This window comes from Gossypium raimondii, chromosome 9 (genome assembly GCF_025698545.1).
Source record: "Gossypium raimondii isolate GPD5lz chromosome 9, ASM2569854v1, whole genome shotgun sequence".
NCBI classification, from domain to species: domain Eukaryota; kingdom Viridiplantae; phylum Streptophyta; class Magnoliopsida; order Malvales; family Malvaceae; genus Gossypium; species Gossypium raimondii.
The window spans coordinates 36,253,078-36,274,838 of NC_068573.1; the positions used below are offsets into that span (position 1 = coordinate 36,253,078).

A 21,761-nucleotide genomic window follows, 5' to 3' on the forward strand; every position below is an offset into this window, starting at 1 on the left:
AAGTATAGGAACTAGGCTAACGAAAATTCAAGCCTCAACTTCAAGTTACCTTATAACTATGTAGAGTCAAGCATAAGGCCGCCAGGACCAAAACGCAGGCTACGGCTCCGTATTTGTCACAGGTTTATTTAATTGTTTAAAATTTTTTAGTTTTATATTCAAATAATACCTGGAGTACAAAGTGCTGGAGCAGCATAATAAACCAGAAGACACGCAAGGCAACATGGATGGTGAAGGGCTGAAATACAGCTGAACCCACCCAGAGTTGAAACACCATATTTTTATTACCCAGGAGCAGGGGAGGATTATTTAAAACAAAATGTTAATCAAACTGACGGAAGAAGTCATAAATGAGGCTGTTAATCTCGTCGGGTTTTTCCATGTGGATGAAGTGCCCAACTCCTTCCATTACCACTACTTCCTCCAACATTGGCACGTCTTTCTTGAATCCACCATTGTGAATGTATTCTTTCATGCCAGGCATATGGTATACCAGGTCCAAATCACTCACTACGAACTTAGCCGCTACTTTTACATCACAACCAGTCCATGGTGCCATCAATTCCCAATTTCTGTCATTATATCCAAACACACGCATATATTTCGGCTTAGTTTTCTTTGAATTAAATTACTGAACATAATAATTATTCTCATATTAGAGCTTGAATTAAACACTTGTTCTCACATATATCATGGACGACAAAAAAAGTTTAAACTTCAATATAGAAACATTGCCAAGTTCAGAATCTAAGTAGGATAAAAAAAAAGGTTCAGATCTCACTTTAAGGCTTAACTTAAACCAACAAAAATTCAAACTTCAATATAAGAATAATTGTCAAATTCAGACTTCAAAAAGTAATTTAACCCATTATCTTTCGGTCCACCAAAAAATATAGAGTATTTTAGATTGATATGATAGAAATATTAGATCAGTTCAAAAACTTACATGCATAATAAGTATAATTATATTGATAAATTTAACAGTTAATTCATTAAAATACTAATGATATAAATATCTACTAAAGTGTGTAAAACTATTTTAATTTTTTTACGCTTTATAAATCCATCAGTGTATATATATAGTTAGATACCTGTGAAGGTTTCGGTAATAGTTGATTCCACCAGTGAAGCCGCTTTTGTTGTCAAATTTAGAGACATAGTAATGAACCTCTTCCTCTGATAACCAAGAAGGCAAAGCAATTGGGGTATCCGCTGAATGTCCAAATGGTTTCCCTTTGGGTAACATTATTGGACCAGGAACTCTGTATGTCAGAAATGCCTTCACTACTGTCTCTGTACCCATCTCCGCAAACTCAGCTTCTATTTCTCCAGGTTGCTGTAATTTTATTATAGTATGAAACTGGTTAATTTGTTTCTCAATCTTAATACAACCTACAAATTATACTTGAAAATACATTAAACAAGCGATATACCTGGAATCTACACATGTAATAATCATTCCCATAGATAGCTCTCCACCCATCAATAGGGTTCATTTGTGGATTATGTGGAATAAAGGGCACACTGACGTTGAACACAGCTTTCACTTTGTCTGGCCTAAACAAACACAAATACCAAGCTATGGCTGCTCCCCAGTCATGCCCTACTACCAACAGTTTGTGTTCGTTAGGGGCAATAATATTTAAAAGCTGAACCAAATCCCCCACTATATGGAAGCAGGTATAACTGGTGACCAAATCTGGCGCATCCGTGTCACCGTAGCCTCTCAGGTCGGGTGCCACAGCTCGGTAACCTTTGGAAGACAAAGAAGCAATCTGGTGACGCCAAGAGTACCATAGCTCGGGGAAGCCATGGATGAAAAGAATGAGTGGGCCTTCCCCTTTCTCTGCTACGTGCATGTTTATGCCATTCACCTTAATAACTCTATGCTCAACTCCTTCCATCTTTCACATCCACAACCTTAATTTCAGTTTCTTTTGTGGAGCTTTTTCGCTGCTCACACAATCATCATAAATGGATTTATGAAGAAATAAAATAAAATGGTACACCGGCCATTTGAATGAAACATAAATGTTTTCGCCTCCCTGCCGGCCCTGATTTTGTTTGTTTTTGCTGATTTTTTTCTCTATTTGTATCATTATATTTCATGATCTTCTATATTTCAAGTTTTGGTTTGCATCTATCCAACTAGTCTTCGTCAATTATGAGCTTTGTTTGTTACTTAAAATTAGGTAAACAAAAATTATTTCTTCTCTTCAAACCTTTTTGGACGTACTACGCTATGGTGAGAGCATAATATTTCCAAGCATATCTTAAATGATTGGATGAGAATCCTAAGGACGGCCAGAAGCTTAGCTTGCCATCTACCTATTGCAAATGGCATATGTTTCTTTGTAAGCAGGCTGATGAAGATAGACATCGACTTTTCTACTGTTGCTTCTCTCTCTTTAGACTTTGCTCTAGACATCCAATGCCTGGCCTAACCCGAAAGCCTACCTGAAAAGTGGGAGGATTCAGGTAATGCTTTTTTGCCCTAAGCTCGATCCGGCCCGAAAATGCAAAAAAAAAAAAAAATCTACTATTTTTTTTACTATTCTTGCTGTTTTTTTTTCTTGTTCTTTTTTGCCATTTTTTTTCACTATTTTGTTGTTGTTGGTTAGATATTATATAACTTTTGTTTTATTGTTAAATTTGTTACTATTTTAGATGCATATGCTTGTTAACTTACACCTATCTTAGTGTTATTTAAGTCTATATATTGTTTTTAAATTTATTTTAAATTTATTGATGTTTTTAGTATTTTGACGTATTATATTTTTTTTAAAATTATATAAAAAATTAATATGGGTGGGTCGAGCCTGGGTTTTAACATTTTTATCCATGCTAGGTTTGGGTAAAATTTAGGCCCTTCTTTGGACCTGATCAGACCCGGTCCTAGCAAATAGGTCTAGAATATTGATTGGCTAGAATTTTGATTGGACCCGATCCTGTCCATCAACACCTCTATTTTTCTCATATCATAACCATGTATATTTATATAAAATTTTATATATTAATTATTCACATTTGCTGTAACAGCCTGTTTTCAGTGAAATCAGAACAGTGATTTTGAGACCACAAATCCGAAGTCGAAAAATTTATTTTATTATTATTTTATGATTTACACACTTAATTTGATAATAGGGACTAAATTGCGTAAAATGTAAAAGTTGATTTCTAATAGTTAAATGTATTAAATAGCTATAGAATTTTAAATTTGAGTCTTTATATAGTAATTAGCCATTAAAGTTGTTAACGGATAAGCATGAATAGTCATCATTGGAAATTGAATGAATTATTAAGGTTAACTTTGGAAATTAGTGATTAAAGTTATGATAAATTAAATAAAATAAACTATTATCATCCACTCTCATAATCTTCCACCAAAAAAAAAAAAAGAAACCTAGCCATGGAAGCTTGAAAATTTAGGCAAACTTATTTTGCTCAAATATTAGGTATGAATTTTTGTCCCCTTTTTGATGATTTCTATGTTTCTGAGATCGTAGTAGCTTAATCTAGCTAGTCTAGGGATTAATTTGCAAAACTGTTAAAGTATTAGGGTTTTACCATTGATGAATATGCTTGAATTTTGAAGTTTGATGATAGAAAATGAATGGTTGTTGTTAGATAAACAACTTTTGTAAAGAGAATTTTGATGAAATTATCAATTAGGGATTAAATTGAAAAAAATGATAAATTTATGGTAAAATTTGTGAATTTTGTGAAATATATGAGCTTCTATTAATATGTATAAAATCGACTAGACTTGAGTAATGATTAAATTGTATGAATTTCATTTTACGAGCCTAGGGACTAAATTACAAATGAATTAAAAGTATAGGGAAAAATAATAATTTTGCCAAAATTCCATGTTGGATTAAATTGAATGAAAATTATATTGAAATGAATTAAATTTATTTGTATAGATCCTTTCAGACCTCGTACAGAGTTAGATCGAGGTAAAGAGAAAATATCAGATTAGTCGCCTCCGTGTTTACAAACACTTGTCGAGGTAAGTTCGTGTAATTAAATTGAGTATTTATATGTTTTAATTGAACCATATGTATGTGATTTGTATAATTGCTATGTATAAATACCGATTTCACATCCGACGATTATCGAGTCCCATTTGAACCTAAGAAATTCGTAGGATACAAATGACATGTCATTAGGGTTATCGATTTGGTTGGGGTCCTGCATGTGTTGCGGACACACCACAGCTCGTATGAGCTTATTGATTTATAGCTCGTATGAGCTTCCCGATTTGTAGCTTGTATGAGCTTCCTGATTCACAGCTTGTGAGAGCATACTGATTCATAGCTTGTATGAGCATACATGAATATGAATTGACGGATAACAATTCAGTACACCTCGAGTGTACTACCCTTGTATCCAACGATATTTTAAATGGTTCAACAGGAACAGTTCTGTTACGAGATTATATGAGTTCGATAAGAACTATTACTGGTATTTACATGAAATATGATTATTTGGTGAATTCAACCATGTGTGCTGGATCTTTTATGTGGTTTTTAATGGCTAATATGTTGGTGATAATGTGTTTAGGCTTTTGGCCAAATTGATTGTGATATGCTGTGTTTACTTACTTATTTTATGGATACATGGTAAGTTAAATTCCGTGTTATACGAACTTACTAAGCTTAAATACCTACTTTGTGTTATTTTCCATATTTTAAAGTAATTCGGAAGCTCGTTTGGGTTGGAAGCTGGTCGGAGCTATTTCACACTATCTATCGGTCCTTTTGATACTTTTAGTAAATTAATTCCGGTTATAATGGCATGTATAGGTTAATTTGGCCAATGTTGGCATAAAAGTTTTTTGTTTAGATTAACCATTTATATGGCTTGTGTTTGGTATATTTTGATGTGTATATATGTGGACTTATCATATTTGATGTGTGATTGATATGGTAGAATGAAATAAAGTAAAATGTGGTTTTATGCATATATGTATTTGGTCATTTAGGTAAATTGAGATACTTGGTTGACATGTTTTTAATTTGTCATTTGAGGTGCCTACGGGCATATTGGTTGTATGTGGTGATATTTTATATTTAAGACTTGATTTTGGCTTGTTTTGAATGCCTTGTTACGACTTGTTGATATGCAAAAATGTTGAGTTAGGTTGATGTCAAATTGGGTGAGAAATGTGGCTTGGAAATTGACTTATTTTTGTCCACACGGATAGAGACACGGGCGTGTGTCTCAGCCATGTGTGACACACGGCTAGGTGACATGGCTGTGTGTCCCGTGTATCTTCTTAAGAGTGCAAGTCAGTATGCTCACACGACCTAGCAGAAGGCGTGTGACTTGGCCGTGTGACCCAAGTCAGAAAGTTACACGGGCTGGGACACGGCCGTGTGTCCCTATTTCGAATGCCTACACGGCCTAAGACACAAGCGTGTCTCCTGACCGTGTGAGTCACACAGCCTGGCCACACGGCCGTGTGACCCCTGCAGCTTTGAAAAATTTTTATGTTTTCTGAAAAATTCTTTGAGTACCTGATCTAGTCCAGACTTGTTTCTAACACGTATTTTGGGCCTCAATGGTTCGTATAAGGGAAAATATGTTTGTTTTCAATTGGTTTCTGACATGAATGCTATATCATATAAAATGTTTTTTTATTTGATCTGTAAATTCTGGTAATGTTTCGTAACCCTGTTTCGGCGATGGATACGGGTTAGGGGTGTTACATTATTGGTATAAGAGCTACATTTTAGTCAATTCTCAGACTAACGTAGCATATACGAGTCTAGCTATACATGCCATTATATAACCTGTGATAGTGTGATATCTCCTAATCGTTTTAAAACATATTTTCATATAGCAATGACATCCAACCGAGCTGATTCCGATGAAATAGAGAGTAACGCTCAAGCCTCCATTCAAGGAGTAGATTCGAGTGGTAGAGGCCCGTATCTGAGGGCTAGGGAGGAGAGGCTAAAAAAGCCTCCTTCCAGATGATGAATGAGTGGTTCAACGAGTTTGTACTGTAACAACCCGTTTTCAGTGAAATCAGAATAGTGGTTTCGGGACCACAAATTTAAAGTCAAAATATTTATTTTATTATTACTTTAATGTCTACAGCATCTTAATAGAGTCATATAAAAATTTCGTTGAGAAATTTTATCGTTTGCATGCTTAATTTGATAAAAGGACTAAATCGAGTAAAGTGCAAAACTTGTGTTCTATTAGAATAAGGTGTCAATTTGCTATGAAATTGAAACATGAGTGGATTTAAGTGGTAATTTTACCATTTATAAAGTTAGTGGACATTCTTGTACATGAATTAGGTGAATTTTAAAGTTTATAATAAAGGTTATATATGTAATTTATTAAATAAAAGCAAATTAAGTAAAATAAAGTCCAAATTTCTTCTTCATTCATATTTTTTCCAAAATTTAAGGGAATAAAAACACCATTTTAGGGTTCATAGCATTCGGTCAAGTCTCCTTGTGCATGTAAATGATTTTTGACTCCGATTTCTATGTTTTTGGAATCGTTGTAGCTTAATTTAGCTAGCCTAGGACTAATTTGCAAAAATATTGAGTTGTTTGAATTTTTCCATTGATGTATATGTTAGGGTTTTGAAGTTTAATGGTAGAAAATGAATGGTTGTTAGGTAAACAAGTTTTATGAAGTGATTTTTGTTGAAAATGTCAAATAAGGATTTATTTGTAAAATGTGAAAATTATGTGGTGAAATGTGTAAATTAATGAAATGTATGGGCTGCTTTAAGCTTAGATGATATTCAGCTAGCATGGGTGTGGACTAAATTGCATGAATTTGCATTTTTATGAGTTTAGGACTAAATTGCAAAGAAGTCAAAAGTTTAAGGGCAAAATGATAGTTTTACCATAACATAAAATTTGGATTGAATTGAGTAAAATATGAATTAAAGTAGTTAAATTTGATTATATAGATCAAGAAAAGCAACGTACGGAATTAGATCGGGGAAAAGATAAAGTTTTAGACTGAACGATAAATTTTCGCCGTACGAGTTCAAGGTAAGTTTGTATGTTAATAAGCTTTAAATTATATATGTGTTTACATGCTTAATTGATATAATTGGATGATACGATACTACAAAAATTCTCAACGAGATATCAGCAATCGTACGAATCCCGGTTGAACCTTAGGAATAGATAGGATACAAATGACATGTCATTAAGGGTTACCGTGTTTTGGGTGCTGGTCTCGTACGTCCTACTGGTGGCTAAGTTTTTGGCATGTGTTGCAGTTACTTGACAACTTGTGTGTGCAGCACTATGTAGCTACGTTTTGACTGTCAGCTTGTGTGAGTAGACCCAATGATGGCTCGAGAGTGAGCATCCATATGAGATATGAGATGGAGGTGGTTTCGACCATGTATTGGCACTTAGTGTGCGAGATGCCTAAGTATCCAATATTATTCCAAATGGTTCAACGGGCATAGTGTTATTACGAGAGTGTATGAGTGATATGAACTGGTACAGGTATGTATGTGAATCATGTGAGAATTGGATCTATGAGATTTGTGATTTCATGTCTAACCTTGTGGATGAATATGTGTTAGGCTTGTAGATCAAATTGAGTTGCATTATGCTATATTTAATTACTTAAATTGTGATTAAATGGTAAGCTGAGTTTTATGTTATATGAACTTACTAAGCTTAATTGCTTACTCTGTTTAATTTTTCGTATTTTATAGTGATTCGGGAGCTCGCTCGGTTTGGAAGTTGTCGGAGATTGCATCGCACTATCAAACTCTCATTTTGATACTTTTGGACTTTATGTATTTTTGGTTATATGGCATGTATAGGTCATTTGGCTAATGAAAGCCTATATGTTTTGTTATGTAATTAGCCATTTGATTTGGCTTGTTTTGGTATATGTTGGTTTGTATATATATGTTTAGCTAGCCTCATTTTGTAGTATGTATGATTGCCATGGGAGTGCCTTGATTTTGCTTTGGTAGCCTAGTAAATAATAGATGAATTTGATAAGTGGTAAGCATGTAATGGTTAGGCAAGATAATGCATATATGTACTTGACCATTTAGGTAGCTTTTGGAGGTGATATTGGCATGTTTTTTAAATGGTAAATTAAGATGCATATTAGCATTATGGTTGTGGGTAATGATATTGCATGATTTATGCTTGATTTTGGTTTGTTTGAATGCCTATTGATGATATGGTCATATGCTATTTGATGTGAGTAGGTTGAGACAAATTTTGGGTGAGAATATAGCCTATTTTTGTCCACACGGGCAGAGACACGGGGGTGTGTCTCAGCCGTGTGTGACACACGGCCAGGAGACATGGTCGTGTGTCCCCTGTAACTTCTAAAGTAAGCATTTAGGTAACCTCACACAGCCTAGCACACGGGCGTGTAGCTTGGTCGTGTGGCACATGTAACGACCCGATAGTCACGGGTAATTAAAAAATGTATTTTCAAGTTTCCGTTTTTGTAAAACGGATTTGTAAATATTTATTAAAATTATTTATAAAGTTAGTTGTGTGGTTAATTAGGTCTTGGTTGGGTGAATTAGCTTGAATTAAGAGTAATTAGGTAAAATGACTAAATTGCATATAGTTTGGAAGTTGAATTATAGTTTAAAGAAAGTTAAAAGGGCCAAATAAGCAATTAGGCCAATTACATAAATTGAGTGACATAAGTATATATTTATTTAAAATTTGAAGTTAAAATATATATTATAATAATATAATAATATTACTTAAAAGTTAAGTATATATATTATATTATATTATATTATAATAACTAAATAAATAAAAGAAAAGAATAGAAAAGAAACAAAACAAAGAAACAAAACAGAGAAGGAAAGAAAGGAAAGAAAAAGAAGAAAAATTAGGGTTTTTAAGAGTTCAAAGCTTAATTGGTAAGTTAATTTAGTCCATTTTCTTGTAATTTTTATATTTTTAGAATCCTAGTATTAAATACTACTTAACCTATATAGAAATTTTAGAAAATATTGAGTTTTTAGATGCTATTCATGTTGAATAATTCTAAATGTAACACCCCTTAACCTTTATCTGTCGTCGAAATGGGGTTACGGAGCATTACCGAACTTTTCAGATCAAATATGAACATTATATAATCATCTAGCATAAACATCATAATTTAATCATATTGTACCTTTTATGAGCCCTAGGGGCTCAAAATATGTGTTAGAAACAAATCGAGACTAAATCGGGTACTCCAAGAATTTTTCACAAAATTTCAAAAATTTTCCTAGGTGCAGGGGACACACGCCCATGTGTTAGCCGTATCTCACACGGTTCAGTCACATGCTCGTGTGTCTGGCCGTGTGGACTCAAAATGAACCTTAAATATCAAGTTTACCCTTCCCTGCAACCTTGAACACCAAGTAACTCACAAACCAATCGTTCAATCACTTTAAAACACGATTTAATACCTTTAAAACATGTCAAAACAATCATTCTAGTTTCCTAACTAATGTACCCTCATAGGTACTTCACATATATTATCAAAACATTTCAATAAGACACCATTCAAAACCAAATTGGAAATATGTCTATTTCAATTCATTTTTGCCTATATCTTGTTCATTTACACATTAACTTAAACATGCCATGTTATAGCCTCTATATAAACACATATATTTACATATGTATAATCAACCAACACTAACTTATAATCTTATTTACAATCACTTCACAAAATAGTTAACATTTAAACGCCCTAGGTACATGCCAACACAAAAAGAAGTATACATCACCAAGTTTTGAGTTCGGGATCGTTGTGGATGTTGAACCGACGGTCAACTCTTAAGTACCTAACCTGTGCACGGAAAATAAACCGTACACTAAGTATGAACTCAGTGGTATTTCTATATCCGAATATTAAAAACTAAAATAAAGTAATATGCACGTTTAATCTCATAATAACAATAGTCATTCAATTTGATCAATTCATAATAAATCAATCTTAACATTTTCAATTTTTCATCAATTGCTATCTCAAATAACTTTTCACAATAAAGTGCACAATTCATTTATCTCATTTCCATTTCACTTTCAATACTTTTCAATTCCAATCATAATATCATCTCATTTAATTACCCCTATTAACATGACTCGGACTCGGACGGATACACGGATCCAACCAAAACACACCAGTTTGGCACCATGTGTGTTGGATCTTATATGTGATTTTCATGGCTAATATGTTTGTGATCGTGTGTTTAGGCTTTTGGCCAAAATGGTTGTGATATGCTATGTTTACTTACCTATTTTATGGATATATGGTAAGTTAAATTCCGTGTTATACGAACTTACTAAGCTTAAATGCTTACTTTGTGTTATTTTTCATGTTTTATAGTAATTCAGAAGCTCGTTCGGGTTGGAAGCTGGTCGGAGCTATTTCACACTATCCATCTATCCTTTTGGTACTTTCAGTAAATTAATTTCTGTTATAATGAAATGTATAAGTTAATTTGGCCAATGTTGGCATATAAGTATTTTTGTTGAGATTAACCATTTATATGGCTTGTGTTTGGTATATTTTGATGTGTATATATGTGGACTTATCGTGTTTGATGTGTGATTGATATGATAGAATGAAATAAAGTAAAATGTGGTTTGAATATGCATATATATATTTGGTCATTTAGGTAAGTTGAGATACTTGGTTGACATGTTTTTAATTTGTCATTTGAGGTGCCTAAGGGCATATTGGTTGTATGTGGTGATATTTTGTATTTAAGACTTGATTTTAGCTTGTTTTGAATGCCTTGTTATGGCTTGTTGATGTGCAAAAATGTTGAGTTAGGTTGATGTCAAATTGGGTGAGAAATATGGCTTGGAAATTGGCCTATTTTCGTCCACATGGGCAGAGACACGGGCGTGTGTCTCAGCTGTGTGTGACACACGGCCAGGTGACACAGCCGTGTGTCCCGTGTATCTTCTTAAGAGTGCAAGTCCGTATGCTCCCATAGCCTAGCACACGGGCGTGTGACTTGGCCATGTGACCTAAGTTAGAGAGTTATATGGGCACAGACACGAGCTAGGACACATCTGTGTGTCCCTATTTCGAATGTCCACATGGCTTGAGACACAGGCGTGTCTCCTGACCGTGTGAGTCACACGACCTGGCCACACGGCCGTGTGACCCCTACAGCTTTGAAAAATTTCAATATTTTTTGAAAAAAAATTTGAGTATCCGATCTAGTCTCGACTTGGTTTTAACGCATATTTTGGGCCTCGAGGGCTCGTATAAGGGACAATATGTTTGTTTTCGATTGGTTTCTGACATGAATGCTATATGATATGAAATGTTTGTCTATTTGATTTGTAAACTTCGGTAATGCTCCGTAACCCTATTCCGGCGATGGATACGGGTTAGGGGTGTTACATTTATGATTTGATATTGTACTCATATTATTTGTTCATATTGTTTCATGTTTCGATATTTACGAATAAGGTTTGTTGCACTGTTCTAAAATATAAGGGCACGATTGGTTCGCTGTAATGAAATAGAGGCGTAATGGAATAGAGGCGTAATAGTAATTCAATTGTTTGGTTGTATGGAATGGAATAGAACTGTAATAGTATTCTTGTGTTTGGTTGAATGGAATGATGTTGTAATAGCATAAGGAAAAAAACTAAAATGACTAGAATACCCTTAGCAGAATTTTTTTTAGGTAGATGATTATTGTTATTGTTATTTAATTTTAATAAGATTATTAATATAAATAATAAATAATTTAATCATATTTTAACATAATTATTGTCGAAACCATTTTTTGAAAACAAAAATTTAGTTGTCGACTTTAAAAACAAAAAATTGGAGTCGCCACCGATCCCTTATTGAGGTGTGATCGGCCCACCTTAAAAATTATTCTGGTCTACGAAATTTGAGAGAACGAGTTCGGGAGTCAGTTACGCACGAGGAAGGGTTAGCACCCTCGTAACGCCCAAAATCGGTACCAAATTGATTATTTAATATCTTGGTGTCGAAAATTAAAAAGATTTTGTTAAACTCAAATTTTGAAATCTGAAAAGGATAATCAATTATTCAAGTCATGCGAAGAAATTGAGACCCAATACGTTAGGGTACAATTTCTCAATATCCCCGAATTTTGAATATCGCTTTTTAATTAATTTTTTAAAGAAAATCTTCATTTCGAGAAAGCAATATATCATGCCCAATGCGTTAGGACATAACATATTGAATTCCCGAAAATGATTTTTTTATATATTTTAAATAACGAATATTCTCGGTTATTTGGAATTAACAAAGAAAATCGGAACCCAATACGTTAGGGCTCAATTTTCCTCGAAAATCCCTAACTTTGAATATCGTTTTTATTTTGAAAATCTTTGAATCATAAAATAATTTTAATGTTTTGACAAAATCAAAATGTATTTAAAAAATGTATTAAAAATGTCAATGCAATATGGAACAAATATTTTAATTTAAATTATGTGTATACATAAGCATAATGTATAAACAATTTTGCAAATATGTACATGGATATGAGAGAAAATGCATAAATCATAAAAATAAAACAATGATAAAATACATATAAAATATATTAATATATTTTAAAAATGTATAAGTATAATGTATTTAAAAAATGGAAAATATTTATAATAAACCTTGAAAAGAATGCAAAAATATATGTACATGTTATAAAAATGTATGAACATATAAATTTTAAAACATGAAAATATAAATATTATAAAAATATGAATGTATATAAAATATATATAAACTATAAATATAAAATGATATGATAATAAAATATATACGTACTACATATATATTTAAAGCATTTAGAATATACACATATATACATATATATATGCACAAATATATACGTGCAATAATAATAATATAGTAATAATTATACTAATGAATAATATAAACAATATAAAAAAAACTAAAAGAAACAAATTAAGGACTAAATTTAAAAGCCAAACAGAATTTATGAGCCGAATTTGAAAATAAAAATAAGAAAGGGAGTAATTCAAACACGCGCAACCAAGGGAAGGACCCAAAAAACAATTTACCCAAACCATCTAAAGCACTGCACAATATTGATTTAAATCAAAACATTAATAATGTTTCACAGGAAAATTTGAAAATAATAAAAAAACAGTGATTTTGAAAACCATAAAAACATGAAGGGCATAAATTATAAATAACTCATCAACTTAAAACCAAATAAAATCCCCCTTTTTAAACCCTAAAACTCATTTTCTTTCTTTCTTTGATACTGCCGTCTTGCTCTCCCTCTGAAAAACTCTTTCCCTGCTCCAATGGCGACGAAATAAAGGAGCTTCAACGACGCCACGCCGGTAAATTTCCTTAACTCCCTTTCTTTATTTTTTAGAAACGAAAGCAAAACAAAAAATAAAATGAAAATAGTAAAAGAACGAAAGGGAAAAAAACAAGAAGCCGTCACCTTCAAAATCTGTTTATTCTTTTCTTGTATTTTCTTTTTTCGTATTTTCTTTAACTTTTTCATACAATATTTTTGCCCACCTCCTTAACAGATTCGATTGGCTTTTATATAGCCTTTACTCAAAACCTTTACAATTGTTTTGCTGCGTGTATATCTTGCTGTTCGTGGTTCGTTTGTAGAACGAACGTGCATAGTAGACGCAAGGGATCGTTGATCGTGGGTGATTGCGTCGTGGGGTGATGGAACCGTTGCTGAACGTGGGCAAGGTGCGACGTGGGGCGATGGGCAGTTGCTGCGGTGGCTGAGATGCTGCTAACTGCTAGGGTTGCTACTATCCTTTGAAAATTTTTACTTTGGGCCACACTGTAATTGGGCTAAGATTTAGGGTCAATGATTTGGATTTAATTGATTTTTAATCAGGCCAAAATTGGCCTATTACAATTATTATTAAATATAATTTAATAAAAATATATAATTTAATAAAATTCTTAATATTAAATATTCTTATATGAATTTACTAAAATCATAATATATAATACTATAAAATATAATTTAATCAAAATATATAATTTAATAAAAATTTTAATATTAGATATTCTTATATGAATTTACTAAAATCATAATATATAATACTATAAAATATAATTTAAAATAATTATTAAATATAATTTAATCAAAATATATAATTTAATAAAATTCTTAATATTAAATATTCTTATATGAATTTACTAAAATCATAATATATAATACTATAAAATATAATTTAAAATAATTTACTTTATTATTTTTAAACTGCAATGCATATTTAATGTGCTAAAATATCATTAGTGAAACAAATAATTTAATTATTCTACAATAAAAAATTATTAACAATAATAAATAACTTGAGAATTATATTTTGCATAAACATAATATTTATATATTAACAAAAGATTACATGAAATTCATGAAATTCTATGTCATAATCCATATGTTATACAGTTTTTCAACATCAGAAAGTTAGAACATTGTAATGACGTACCATCCCAAATATTACAAACTTTATTCGGGTCAATTCACTAATCAACAATGATTCATATGATGAGAACACCGATGAAGTGAACTAAAAAAATAATTGTTGATGCTATTCTCTCTGGTACGGTTCAGCAAGAAAGGGCTTGAAAGTCAATAGCAACCCAATAAATTGAACCATGATTAGCGCAAAGAAAACCATTTGATCACCTGTTTCCAAAATCCAAAAATCAAAGAAATGTCTTGTATTACATACCCACATGTATATATAGTAAATTGATCCGAGCCTATTTTGAAGCTGTATTATTAGGATTCAACTACAAACCTGAAAGAAAAGAGGCAACTTGTCGCTCTTGTGCCCAAGAAAATCTACATTTTCATGAACGAAAAAAGGTTGATAAGACCCTTATTGAGTCAAAAGAAAATAGTAGTTCTGGTATATAGAGGTGCTCATGGGTCGGGCGGCCCGGCCCGGCCCGGCCCGACGGCCCACCCGAAATATGGGAGGGTTTAGGTAAAAATATAGGCCCAAAATATGGGCATGGGCAAAAAAACGAGGCCCGTTTAGAAAATGGGTCGGGCCTCGGGCACCACTTTTTTGGCCCGGGCCCGGCTCGGCCCGGCCCGATTTAATAAATATATTTATTTTTTTAATTTTAAAATATTTTTTACATACTTTTTTATTTTTTTAAATTTTAAAATATTTTTAAAATACTTTTTTTTTATTTTTTTAATTTTAAAATATTTTTTTAAATTTTTTTAATTTTTTAAAATAAAAATGGGCCGGGCCGAGTCGGGTCTGGGCTTATGATTTTTTCCCGGGCCGGGCCTGGGCAAAATCTTAGGCCCATATTTCGGGCCGGGCCCGGGCCTAGGACCCAGGCCGAAATTTTTTATGCGCCCGGCCCAAACCCGGCCCGGCCCATGAGCACCTCTACTGGTATATAAATTGGCCAGGAAGAAAACAAACATCTGCTAAATTTAAGATTGAATTATTCTTTGGTTTTGTCTCTCTAAGCAAGGGGTATAAAAAAGGTTCCGGCTTGAGGTTAAGGGAAGATGTTACACATTCTAGGAATCGAACACTAAATCTACTGCATTGCTTTTTAAGGGTGACCACATGCATCAACTTGACCTAGTTCAGGTTCTATAGATTTCATTTTAACAATATAATCAACCATAATAAGAAACCCTCACATTTGGCCCTTCAAGACCTTTGAAATTTAAGAATTAATTAAGTTCAGCGTTTTATCAACAATGTAAACTAAGACCTCTCTATCAAAATCTCGAATATGTCGACGATATTGTGGCACAAAAGCATGGCCAGTTTGTAAAAATTGAAAGTGCTGAACTGTGCAGATTTTGCTGCTCAAATAGACTAGTGTGATTCATATATAAAAAGCTAAAATACATACAGAAAATGGAAAGAAAAAAGATACTTATAGCGCTCCTCTTCCTGCTGGACCAAATGCTTTGAAAACAGACATTGCAGTTATTGAAATGGCATTAGCAGCCCCTCTCTGACTTTGAGGCTGAAACAAGAAAAAGAATAAACAAACAATGTCAAAACCAGAGAGAGGAATGATAATTCATGTATATACAATCAAAGTCAATTAATACAATTGTTTTTCTCAGTGTTTCTATGCATTTGGAGGGTTGTATGTCCACCCCCATGTCTGAAAAAAAAATGAAGGGTTCAACATAGATTTAACATGAAATATTTCCCAAAATATGGGCAGAAAACATTACCACTGCATTGTTCAGCAATATGAATAATCCAGTAACAAGTGAAACCTACACGATACCAATGAATTTGCCCCATAAATTAGACGGTTTCAACTGAAAAGAACAAAGAAAGAAAAACAGTCTAAAAGAAACGTGTCTGATTCATTTCAGTGTATTCATTGGATTCAGAACCTGGAGTTCATAACCAGAAACTTCTCCATGTATTTGTACATATTTAGGATTTAGATTCACTTACAGATAGAGTGTTTCTTAATATGGCTGCACAATTTATCACCAAATGCAGGACTACCCCTGAAAGTATTGCTATATGGGGGAAACATGACAACAATGGAATTGATATTACCTGAAGATTACAAAAAAGTAGCATCAACTAGCTATTTTACTAAAAATAAATAAAAATCCATCACATAAAAAAATAAAAATCTTCAAAGCGTGAGAGTGTTGTTTTAGTTTCAGACTCGAAAGACAAAGATGAGCACGTTCACTGTATTTCCCCTATATTAAAATCACATTCTGCAGATTGACCAGCAAACACTCACTCACTCTCACAGCAAAGCACAACAAGGAAAACAATAGAATCAGACAAACATGCAATAGAATAAACAAATAATAGAACATGATGAATGAAAAAATTTTCATCGAACATGCAATACAAAGAAAAGCCGAATGGAAAACGCTAGAAACGAATCAAAATTAGGAGAACAAAAACAAATATTCCAGATTTGAGCAAAAGCAAAAAGCAAAAGCAAAACAAAATCAAAATCAATTTTACAGAAAAGAAAAGAAAAGAAAAACAAAGAAAAAATTTGGAAGAAGAAGCAGAAATCTGGAGAAAAGAAAACAGAGAAAAGAAAAGAAATGTGAGAAGAAAAGAAGCGTACCGTACCAGGAGAAGAAGTAGAAATCTGGAAGGGAAAAAATTGGGAAACGTCCGGAGAGGATGAGGGCAGAAAAGGGAAAATAAAATTGGGAATTGGTGGGGAATCCCTAATCGCCGCTTCAAACTCAGAATGGCTATTACCGCCAATATCAGTAATGGACACGGAAGGGAATAGGGGTGTAATACGATTACACCCGACCAAACAAGCTCTAAAGGAATGGCGAGATGAATGTGGATGCATAAATTCTGTCGGAGGCAAATGACTTGCGGAAATTTATAGTTACATGACTCAGGTTAATATAAAAAATTGTACATTTTAAACTTTTAATTTATTGATTGAATTCTAATTTTTAACTTTGGTTTAGAACATCAGGAGATTTGCGTGAGTAAGTGACTCAATATTTAAAAAAAAATTAATTTTAAAATATTTTTATGTTATTTATGTGATATATGATATTTTGACCATATTTTATGAAAATCAAGTTAAAATGCTAGTAGTATTAAAATTTGAAACATGTATGTTTGAATTATCTAAATATTATTTTTTCTATATTTAAATTTCATCATATGATTATGAAATATGTTTCGGTGTATATATAAAATATGTTTTGCAAAAATATGTTGTCGAATTATGTTTTTTTATATGAAAGACATTACAGTAATCCAATTTTCATGATTTTGAGTTTGCTCCTTGTTGATGTTAGGTGTCAATAAGGGAGGAAACATGAAGGAGGGTACGTTGGCGCTGATGAAGGCTAGTTCACCCAGATAGGACGGAGAGCTGGAGAACGTATGTGAGTGAGGATCTTGAGGACACAAATATGGATGCTGAGGGCAATAAGGTGGCTATGTGTACTTAAGGGTCAATCCATTCTTCATCTCATGTGCGTGCTAAATGAAGTATATAAAGGAGGTTTTGTGTTTGGTGATGCTGATTCGGTGAACTTGCTATCACGCCATCATTGTGGGATGGATGGGAAAGATGTTTGTAATGAGACGCATTTTGTCATTCCTTTTGAACTGTGGTAGTTAGATTCACGTGGAGTTTGTAAACCTAAAAGTCACATTCTGAACAGAAGAGCAGGTGTTCCTTAAGAAGGGGCAGGCGAAAACCTTCTGTAGAAAGCAGGTAGTAACCTTACAGGGATGGTTGACAAGAATCCTTCTGAGGAAGACGAAAGGTTGGTTGGAATCTGGCCTTCCGAACCATCAATCTTCTGGTAATTGGCCGGTTGGTAGTGAGCGGAGGGATATCTCTTGGGTGGCTTGATGTGCTAACCAAGACCATTAGCAAGTGAACATGTTTTGGCTTTATGTTGTGAACATGGGAATGGGAAGTTTGGAAAATGATTATTTCAGACATTATTGCATTTTTTAGCTTTTAAGACTTTTCAATTTTTCTGAACTTTATTAGTTTAATATATTTTTTTATGTAGAGAAGGGATTGTAAGAAGCTATAATTCCACATCATCCTTATCACTTTCTAATAGGAGAATGACAAGTCAACTTTTTACTCTTGAGTTTTAGCATTTTTAGTTGGATTTGACTTTTTTTTAGGAGGGAAAGGCTGAAAATCAGGAGGAAAATTTTGAATTGTCATTCTCCTGTTGAAAAAGGATGACGTGGAATCACAGTTTCATACAATCCTTTCTCCTCCATGTAATAGCCTTGCCCTTTAAAAAATGGTAAATATATTTCTTAGTCAATTTAAAATTTATGAAATTATAAATTAATATAATGATAAAATTATACTTTAATCCTACCTAAAATTTATAATTTATCTCTAATTCTCTTAAAAATAATTTTTTGTCTTCGTCCTCTTTAACTATGTGATTTAACTATCTTATAAATTATCTTTTAAAAAAAATCTTATTAACTATCTTAGTTGTGATAGATAATAGCAACAAATAAATAGTATATCAAAAAAAAAAATTTGTGCATCCTTCTCTAGAACCTTGTACTTAATACTATCATTGTTAGTCTCAAGAAAAGAAGCTATAAATCTCGTATACAAATATTTGCTAAACACAAATAATTCTTTTATATATCTAAAAACATTCGGGGAAGGATGTCGGGGGATTGGAAAGATCAAATATCAGTTCCCGAAATCAGCTGGATACATGCACAGATGATTAAGGTCCTTAGGCTACCCAAATTTTATTACACAAATATAGATGGGACAGACAAGGATTTAAAACAAAATGTTAATCAAACTGATGGAAGAAGTCATAAATGAGGTTGTTAATCTCTTCGGGTTTTTCCATGTGGATGAAGTGCCCAACTCCTTCCATTACCACTACTTCCTCTAACATTGGCACATCTTTCTTGAATCCACCATTGTGAATGTATTCTTTCATGCCGGGCATATGGTAAACCAGGTCCACATCACCCACTACGAACTTGGCAGCTACCTTTACCTCACAACCACCCCATGGTGCCATCAGTTCCCAATTTCTGCGTGCGCACACACACACATGTAAGGTTAAATCATGAGACAGAAGGTAAAAAGCACCGATTACGGGGGTGTTTAAAGTTGGAAAAAGAATTAAATACCGATCAAAGTTACGGTAATAGTTGATCACACCAGTGAAGCCGCTTTTGTTAAACTTAGTGACATAGTAATTAACTTCTTCCTCTGATAACCAAGAAGGCAATGTAATTGGGGTATTTGCTGAATGGCCGAATGGTTTCCCTTTGGGTAACATTAATGGATCTGGAACTCTGTATGTTAGCAATGCCTTCATTACTGTCTCTGTACCCATCTCTGCAAACTCAGCTTCTATTTCTCCAGGTTCCTGTAATGTGTTTCAGTTGTATTTCTTAGGATACTGTGGAAGAAATGAATAGAAAGCCTTGCTGGGAACTACAAATTGTGGTTTAAAAGACATTAAAAAAATGTGATTTACCTGGAATCTACATATGTAATAATCATTCCCATAGATAGCTCTCCACCCATCAGTGGGCTTCATTTGTGGATTACGTGGAATAAAGGGCACACTGAGGGTGAACACAGCTTTCACTTTGTCTGGCCTGAACAAGCACAAATACCAAGCAATGATAGCTCCCCAATCATGGCCAACCACGAACACCTGTTGGTCAGGGGCGATGGTGTTTAAAAGCTCAACTAAATCCCCCACTATATGGAAACAGGTGTAACAGGCGACTGAATCCGGAGCATCCGTGCCACCGTAGCCCCTCAGGTCAGGGGCTACAGCTCGGTAACCCTTGGAAGACAAAGCAGAAATCTGGTGACGCCAAGAGTACCATAGCTCGGGGAAGCCATGGACGAAAAGAATGACCGGGCCTTGCCCCTTCACTGCAACGTGCATGTTTATGCCATTCACCTTAACTATTCTGTGCTCAACCCCTTCCATCTTTGGCCTGTTTTGTTAATTACGATGGTACTTAAGTAGTTCTTTCTCACTGCGACGAACTAATTGGAAGGCCTCGATTCAACTGTGGACAATTTCAGTGAAATCAACTATCTTTCTATGAGAAGTGGACAACAAAGAAGAAATGCAAGCAAACTAGCAGAATAGTAAGCAGTGGGCTTATCTTTGTGAATCCGCTTTGATTCTTCAACCAATCTTCTCTTCTAAAAGGAGGATAGAATTTCTCCTTGAAAAGGTAGATAACATAAATAAGGGCGTGAAAGAATATTCAGCCGAAAAAATTGAAGTGAAAATAAATTGATTTTTTCAATTTATTCAATTTAATTGGTTTATTTAGTTGGTTTTAAAACTTAATGAAATCAAATAAATTAATTAATGTTATAACTCATAAGTTCATAAGCTTATAACTATTTACATACCCAAACTTAAATTAAAACATTAAACCTAAATAGTGATAAATGTAAAAAATAACATGTTTTAGTCTTATTTTTAATGCATTTTTTTATTATTATTCAATTTAAAATGGTAAATTTTATGCTTCTCATCTTTTAAATTCATGCTTATGAGAGTATTTGGGGGAAAATGAGCGAAAAACGAGTAAAAATCGAAAAATCGGAGCAAGTTTCAAGAGCCACGCGGGCTGGGCTATTTCACACGGGCTGGACAGACGGCCATGTGAGCCACACGAGCGTGTACCAAACTGTGTAAAAATCGCGAATCGTACTCCTAACTTGGGGGGAAGCGCATTTTTTTTAAGTTTTTCGAGCATTTTAAGATTTATGTATAACAAAAACAAGAAAATGGGAGTGAGCCGTCATACAATACTTGAGAAAACAACTCAAAAAACACCGTTGAAGCCAACTCTAAAGCAGATTTCCATCAAAATTGAAGATTTCCTTTTGATTTCTTTGAAGTTTATTATGAGTTTCTTTGTTTCTTGTGATTATACTGTCTTTGGGATGTTTTTATTTGCTTTCATGAACTAATTTTCCAAATACCTAGGGAGATGAACCTTAGGATAGATTCTGTCGTTTGATTTATATTTTTATGCAATAAATACTTAAATCTTATTCTCAATTATGTGTGGTTAATTCTTGGTTTAATATTTCTAGACTATTGATACATGTTTGATGTGCTTAAATTAAAGGAGGAATAGACCCCGTTTAATAGTAGATCTAGCGTAATTGAGTGGAGTTGCATACAATTCTAGAAATAGGATGAGATAAATCTAACGGATTAGAGTCAAATCTAATTGGGAAATCTATAGATTGAGTTAATGCGA

General features: G+C 33.3%; 3 protein-coding genes and 2 long non-coding RNA genes across 6 annotated transcripts; 2 read left to right on the top strand and 3 right to left on the bottom strand.

Annotated features, from left to right (window-relative positions):
- Nucleotides 1-123: 123 nt before the first annotated feature.
- On the bottom strand, nt 124-2,125 carry LOC128032516 (uncharacterized). Its single transcript, XM_052621032.1, has 3 exons — nt 1,434-2,125; nt 1,092-1,336; nt 124-572 (listed from the first exon to the last, which is right to left on the bottom strand). The coding sequence occupies exons 1-3, from the start codon at nt 1,902-1,904 to the stop codon at nt 323-325; spliced, it is 966 nt and encodes a 321-aa protein (XP_052476992.1). The 5' UTR covers nt 1,905-2,125; the 3' UTR covers nt 124-322.
- An 11,022-nt stretch (nt 2,126-13,147) lies between these two features.
- LOC105799336 (uncharacterized) lies at nt 13,148-13,949 on the top strand. The gene is made up of 2 exons (XR_001135540.2): nt 13,148-13,343; nt 13,630-13,949. It is a non-coding gene; the product is annotated as an uncharacterized LOC105799336 (long non-coding RNA).
- A 374-nt stretch (nt 13,950-14,323) lies between these two features.
- LOC105799334 (probable peptide/nitrate transporter At3g43790) lies at nt 14,324-17,328 on the bottom strand. Of its 2 annotated transcripts, none has more exons than XM_012629843.2 (5): nt 17,094-17,328; nt 16,443-16,550; nt 16,211-16,255; nt 14,787-15,993; nt 14,324-14,671 (listed from the first exon to the last, which is right to left on the bottom strand). In XM_012629843.2, exons 1-4 carry the CDS (start codon nt 17,326-17,328, stop codon nt 15,968-15,970), a joined length of 414 nt encoding a protein of 137 aa, XP_012485297.1. In that variant the 3' UTR covers nt 14,324-14,671; nt 14,787-15,967. The 2 variants fall into 2 exon arrangements, with proteins under 2 accessions (XP_012485297.1, XP_012485294.1); XM_012629840.2 differs by having other exon boundaries at nt 17,089-17,328.
- Nucleotides 17,231-18,607, top strand: LOC128032518 (uncharacterized). The gene is made up of 2 exons (XR_008188808.1): nt 17,231-17,380; nt 17,792-18,607. It is a non-coding gene; the product is annotated as an uncharacterized LOC128032518 (long non-coding RNA).
- A 497-nt stretch (nt 18,608-19,104) lies between these two features.
- Nucleotides 19,105-20,761, bottom strand: LOC105799333 (uncharacterized). Its single transcript, XM_052621033.1, has 3 exons — nt 19,994-20,761; nt 19,641-19,882; nt 19,105-19,541 (listed from the first exon to the last, which is right to left on the bottom strand). The coding sequence occupies exons 1-3, from the start codon at nt 20,459-20,461 to the stop codon at nt 19,292-19,294; spliced, it is 960 nt and encodes a 319-aa protein (XP_052476993.1). The 5' UTR covers nt 20,462-20,761; the 3' UTR covers nt 19,105-19,291.
- Nucleotides 20,762-21,761: the final 1,000 nt, after the last annotated feature.

Bases quoted from the DNA above. Each gene is read 5' to 3' on its own strand.
- LOC128032516 (XM_052621032.1), bottom strand. From the start codon at position 1,904: ATGGAAGGAGTTGAGCATAGAGTTATTAAGGTGAATGGCATAAACATG. The intron at 1,337-1,433 runs GTATATCGCTTG...ATAAAATTACAG, and splicing joins ATTACATGTGTAGATTCCAG to CAACCTGGAGAAATAGAAGC. The intron at 573-1,091 runs GTATCTAACTAT...ATATAATGACAG, and splicing joins TATTACCGAAACCTTCACAG to AAATTGGGAATTGATGGCAC.
- LOC105799334 (XM_012629840.2), bottom strand. From the start codon at position 17,328: ATGCATCCACATTCATCTCGCCATTCCTTTAGAGCTTGTTTGGTCGGG. The intron at 16,256-16,442 runs GTAAGTGAATCT...GGTATCGTGTAG, and splicing joins TATTAAGAAACACTCTATCT to GTTTCACTTGTTACTGGATT. The intron at 15,994-16,210 runs GTAATGTTTTCT...TTCTTGTTTCAG, and splicing joins TATTGCTGAACAATGCAGTG to CCTCAAAGTCAGAGAGGGGC.
- LOC105799333 (XM_052621033.1), bottom strand. From the start codon at position 20,461: ATGGAAGGGGTTGAGCACAGAATAGTTAAGGTGAATGGCATAAACATG. The intron at 19,883-19,993 runs GTAAATCACATT...AACACATTACAG, and splicing joins ATTACATATGTAGATTCCAG to GAACCTGGAGAAATAGAAGC. The intron at 19,542-19,640 runs GTATTTAATTCT...GTGCGCACGCAG, and splicing joins TATTACCGTAACTTTGATCG to AAATTGGGAACTGATGGCAC.